This window comes from Rattus norvegicus, chromosome 19 (assembly GCF_021556685.1).
Source record: "Rattus norvegicus strain SHRSP/BbbUtx chromosome 19, alternate assembly SHRSP_T2T, whole genome shotgun sequence".
Lineage (NCBI taxonomy): Eukaryota > Metazoa > Chordata > Mammalia > Rodentia > Muridae > Rattus > Rattus norvegicus.
The window spans coordinates 21,349,866-21,355,495 of NC_141552.1; the positions used below are offsets into that span (position 1 = coordinate 21,349,866).

The 5,630-nt window shown below is 42.8% G+C and overlaps 1 protein-coding gene across 2 annotated transcripts; it reads right to left on the minus strand.

Annotated features, from left to right (window-relative positions):
• Window positions 1-420: 420 nt before the first annotated feature.
• LOC147999081 (uncharacterized) lies at window positions 421-5,279 on the minus strand. Of its 2 annotated transcripts, none has more exons than XM_087596113.1 (5): window positions 5,123-5,279; window positions 3,939-4,098; window positions 2,579-2,721; window positions 1,770-1,950; window positions 421-1,049 (listed from the first exon to the last, which is right to left on the minus strand). In XM_087596113.1, the coding sequence occupies exons 1-3, from the start codon at window positions 5,247-5,249 to the stop codon at window positions 2,601-2,603; spliced, it is 408 nt and encodes a 135-aa protein (XP_087452239.1). In that variant the 5' UTR covers window positions 5,250-5,279; the 3' UTR covers window positions 421-1,049; window positions 1,770-1,950; window positions 2,579-2,600. The 2 variants fall into 2 exon arrangements, with proteins under 2 accessions (XP_087452239.1, XP_087452240.1); XM_087596114.1 differs by having other exon boundaries at window positions 429-819.
• Window positions 5,280-5,630: the final 351 nt, after the last annotated feature.

Consider the following 5,630-nt stretch of genomic DNA (forward strand, 5'->3'; position numbering starts at 1 on the left):
ATATCGATGCTGTATTGCAAGAAAAGCTGAAGCACATGGTTCTCCATTAGGATGACTTCTGTATTCCTTTGAGAATGTTGTCAATTTTTCTGTAGCTGTACAGCAATGAGTGTATATTACTCAATATGTGGGGCACAGGGTCAACAATGAATGTGAGATGCAGACTGTTATATGTTAAGGTGAGCAGAACACATGACAGTATGGGTAAAGTATGGCAGGGATTACATAGTAAAGTGTGCATCTGAGAGACAGCCACATTATCCACACAGAAGACACTTCACACTGGGTACACCTTGCTGGCTTTGAATTCACTATTTAGCCCAGGCTCCCTGGAACATGCAGAGATCCATCTCCAGCTGTCAGTTCTAAGTCCACAGGAGCAGAAAGAACCCTTGAATAAGAATGATGGTCTTAAGAGTCAAGAGATTAAAATCAATTTTTATTGATAAGAAATACAATTTACAACAAAACAGGATTAAAATGAATTAATATAAATATTTAAAGTATTTTAAAAATGAAAAATAGTAACAAGAGCATATAACTATGAAACAACAAATAGAAAACTTCAATGAAAATCATAACAGAATATTTCTAAACATCATATTCTTTTTTTTTTTTTTTTTGGTTCTTTTTTTCGGAGCTGGGGACCGAACCCAGGGCCTCGCGCTTCCTAGGTAAGCGCTCTACCACTGAGCTAAGTCCCCAGCCCCTAAACATCATATTCTTAACGAACATTTAGAAGCACAGATGTATTGCTGTTTCTCCTCTAGCACACATAATGAAAGGCGGTCCCCCAAGGTGTCTCTTAAGTGGTGATTTCTAAAGAAGAAAGTGAGTAAGACCTCAGTCAGTCAGGCTGGCTTAGTGATATATAAATTTAGGGTCTCTAAGCAATGACAAATTAACTATGAGGAAGAATATTCATCCAAAAAATGTTGTTAATAGTCAGGATGTTTGTCAGCAGGGGACTCCTGAGAAAGCAACTTATTCTTCAGGAAGCTCTCTTACTGGGGTGTGTCCAATTCCAGCTCTCTTGCACTTTCTGAGACCTGGGAGAGGAAGGCAGTTTTTCAGACACTGATTTGGTGGGCAAATGCAAGCCAGCTGTCAGAATGCTGCCTTCTACCACCTCAGTTCTATTGGACAGTCGAGATGGACCTTTTAACTGATATCATTGTTGTTAACTCTGCGGGCAGGGCAAATCTCCAGCAAGCATCACAGTAATGTGGGCTGCCAATCTGGGACCCAGACTTATACCAGTGCAAACCAAGAACAGGGCAATGGGAAGAGACCTCATTGGGTTGCAGGAAGAAAGGAGATGTCCACATGTCACCAAGATAAAAAAAAAAAGTCAATGACAAGGATGAATTCGACATTTGCAATTGGTTCTTATCCCACAACGGTGCTTCCTACCTAGGAGGTCACATGACCACAAAATGTCATTTGTCACAGGACCAAGACCTTGTTCAAAACTCTACATAGCATATCACACAGTCATGCCATAATATGATATGTTATTCATCTGTCACCATTTCTGGACTGCAGCTTCAAAAAGAGAAGCAAAATATACTTGCCAATAGTTCAGTTTCTGAAAAGTGGTTAACTTCCCAGAATACTTGTACATAGACAGAGCAATGAACAATTTCATTACAGGCCATGGTTGGCTCGTTGGGAGTGTAAATTAGAAAGATTGTAGGGGAAAGCAAAGATGTATGAAATTGGAAAATGGTATCAGATATTGTTAAGCTCACACAGCTGCTTATTCCTACCAGATATTGCTGGGGTCTGGCGGTTTCTGGTCTTCTCCTATTCATATTTATCGTTCTTGTTCAATTCAATCAAATATTTCTGTATCAGTGCACAATCAATCTGTACCACCTTGCTCTCCTGCATAGATGTGACGAAGTTCTTCATACATGTGTTCTCCATCAGGAGCGGCTAAGCAGGTTACTGGAAATACATTCTGCATAGTAAGATCTTGCTGCCCCTTTCTCCCATTCCTACTTCCAAGTTCCACTAACAACCCTAAAACCCATATACCCATGAAGACGTAGAATACATCTTGATACATATAAGGCTGCTGCAGAAACAGGAAAGAGCCAATTCAGGGAAGAAGAAAATTTTTATGGCCCAAGCATCAAATAGGGTCCAAATCTCTCAAAAAGAACATGGATCTACAACTATCCATGAAAGCCCAATGCATGGGGACAACATCAATTAGTACTGGGCCAACACCCTCAAAGGAGGTCAGTAGAACCAAGAGAAGGTCATTCTAACCATGTGGTCCACGCACTGAGTTTTGTAAAACCTGGTATGACACCGTAGGCCCAGGTCAGCCTAATAACCTTCTTCTGACTTCAATCAGTGCTGTTCTATCTAGAGCCTTCTGAAGATGCCTAGACAATCCTGGGATGAGTAACACTATTTTGTGGAACTGAAAACTGAGTCCTAATGACCCTGGCACACTGATGTGTAAACAGCACAAGAGATAGAATCACAGCTGAAGACCATCCAATCCAGAACAAAGAAATCAGAAATGGCCATTCCACAGGTGATAGCCTTTCTGACCAGGACTTACCTAGAGAAGGTAATCTCCTTCTTCAGCTGTGGCTATTCTCATGGATCTCAGTGTTTTCCATCTCTAAGTTGTGCAGAATTGACATGACCACCTCCTCCATTCTCTCCAGGTCTTCATAATATGGATTTGGCCTGAAGTGGGGTCTGGCCCCAAATGATAGAATACAGCAAACATCAGCATTTAGGAATATATGAACTTAGGGTGGGTCCTGTACTACCCCAGCCCTGGAAGGACACCTTCTGAATTCTATATATTGGGATCTTCTTCAGCTTCAGAAACTTGTTATTCTGGGGCCAGGACACCGGAAGCTCAGCATCCAGATGGAGGGTTCCCTGGCTCCCTTTGTTCAATACAGAAGACTGGACCTGGAGTCAAGACAGTTATGTTATCAAAAGCCTCAGCCACAGCTCTTCCGGGTACTCCCCTACACACCCAGAAAATGTGATTTGATTTTTCCTGTTTTGACAACAGGAATTATTCATTCTGAATAACTAATAGTGTAGAGACAGGCATTACACATAATTATGGAGTTGAGATCACATCTGGCCACAAAATAATAATCTGCCCAATGGTTTCAACTATACAGACAAATGTGACCACACAGTCAAAGAATTGTGCTGTTGACAATGGGGCTCCCAGAACAAAGCACTCACATCTCCACGAAAGTGTAGCATGGGTAAATACTCAGGCCAAGACATAGACCCCTAGACTCAAATTTGGAGGGAAATATAAACATATAAATGTTATACATATGCATTTGAATGTGTGCACATGCACATACACAGACTGAGACACAGCCACAAATAAAGAGAAATGTAAACAGAGAAAGAGAAATATGGAAACAGAGAGCACTGTGAGAACCAGGAGAAATGCATGCACCATTGCTGTCTCAGAGGGCAAGACACACAGACAATAACAAACAGGCCTGAGCCTGAGACCTTCTAGTCAAGCATTGAGATGAACCCCCTCAGGCTGCTGCCTGGATCTTCCAGCACTCAGTCCCCTGCCTAGCAAGTACAGAGACTCACCATAAACTCACTGCAATTACAATCTTGCAAAGCCACCAGCTGTCCAGGGCTTTGCAAATGCACACTGGGAACTCACTCTCCCTGACTTTATCCCTGAATTCTTCATTCAGACCACAAGTTCTGCTTTTCAATAAATGGAAGCAGATGAGTCCATTTTCCATCTGGCTCCTCAGGAAGGGTCAGGTTCTGAATCTCCTCTATATGGGAGGTGAGGTTTAAAAAGGGGTCATTACAGAGACACAGCTTTCTAGAACCCAAAACCTTAAAAGGATAAGATGAAGGAGACATTGAACACCCAGGAATGGAACAAGAGCGTTTGGAGCGATTCATACCTGTTCTTCATGGATCTCTCTGTCACAAACATCAGGCAATCTCTCAGGTCGTTTCGCTCCTCTGTAATGAGCTGCAGCTCTTTAATCCACCTCTTATTTTCCTTCTTGGCCTGCTTCTTGCTTAGCTCAGTTCCAGTGGATGATGTTTCTCTCCCAGCGTCTGTAGGTAGAAGGACACAGTGAACCTGCATGGGGAGAATGTATAGAGTGTACATAGACCACAGTGAGGCCTAAACAGGAGAACAAGCCTGGAACCCAGTGTCACTGCTAGACGATTGGTCGATGCTTAAGAGGCCTCCTCAGGGGATCTCAGTTCTCCCACTACTCTATAGAGACCAAGAGATGTAAGCAGCCAGGTGTTCCCTATGCCGGACATCACGTGCTTACATGTACCACGGAGATGGCTTCTCCAGGATTATTATCAGCTGAACAGGGTACAGCTGGTTCAGGACCCTCACCCCTGTGGTTTCAGAACTCAGATGATAAATTCACCATTCACAAAACTTGAGTGATTGGAGACACTCAGATGTCCTACCTTGATACTCTAGGCCAATATCTTTGGATTTAAAACGCATTTCCAGGGAGGACATGGTCAACAGACTTATCAATTCCCCTGTTTGAAATACCAAACCCCGAAGTGCCAATGGGTTACAGGCTGAATCATTGTCTACACGTTCCAAATAGTTTTGGTATTTTAGAAAAATGTTTGTAACACACAACCTCTAATATATAAAGCTAACGATGACCCTGCAATTAGAAGAAATCAGAGAAGGTCTAAGAACATAAGGTTATTGCCTGGAGCACAATCTCCCCCTGTTCCTACTGTCAGATATCCACTGTATTTAAAGAAGCAATGATAGTGAAATCCATTGCTGCCCTGTCTAAACTCAGAAAAGGTGGACCCTCCATGACTCCTGATGGTGTTTTTATATCAATGTAACATAACAAATGAAGTGAAAAGTAAAGGCCAGAAGTTCACAATATAATAGCATTGGCCTTACCATATCCTCCCAGTGGGGATGGGGAAACTAAAGTTCTGAAATCCTGACTTTCAGGGATTGTGATATTCATGGAAATTCAATTCCTTTTCAGATGCTCCAGTTGTTGTGGCCCATTGCTAGAAAGGTCAGCTTAAGCCTGCAGCACCCCGGTAGGAAGCTCAAAATACACTGCCCAGAACTTACTCCACATTCCCCAGAAGTGCTGTCTTTGTCCATCATTACTTTGAGACGAAAGGCCAGACTCCTTCACTGTAGTCTCTCCACAATCGACGTTCCCCCTCCCACAACGGTTGCGAAGACGGGAAAACATGTCTTAGCTTGTAACCGCCAGACTCAGACTGAGAGAAACTAGGGCACTGGTTGTCACTACAACACTGGTGACATCACAGAGGATGCCAGAACTCTCTAGGAGACAATAGAGTGTCATAGAAGGGACAGCAGATGTCATGGGGAGCAGACTTTGTCTCCCTGCTAATGTTCTCCCTGTACTGAGCATAAGCTGAGGTGCCCTTTCCAGGAGACTTTCCCGGGGCAGAGCCACTGAGCATCTCCTTCTTCCAAAGCCAAATTTTCCTCTAGGCTTGATTATAAAAACCTTAGTAATTCCTATGCATCTAAATGAATGTTTCCTTCCAAATCCTGCCCAAAAATGTCTCATCCTAACTCAAATCGTCCTCATTCACCAATGTTA

Excerpts from the sequence above, each read along its gene's own strand:
- LOC147999081 (XM_087596113.1), bottom strand. The coding sequence starts at position 5,249 with ATGTTTTCCCGTCTTCGCAACCGTTGTGGGAGGGGGAACGTCGATTGT. Across the intron at positions 4,099-5,122 it reads GCACTTCTGGGGAATGTGGA|ACGCTGGGAGAGAAACATCA; the intron begins GTAAGTTCTGGG and ends TTCTACCTACAG. Across the intron at positions 2,722-3,938 it reads GAGAGATCCATGAAGAACAG|ACCCCACTTCAGGCCAAATC; the intron begins GTATGAATCGCT and ends ATTTGGGGCCAG.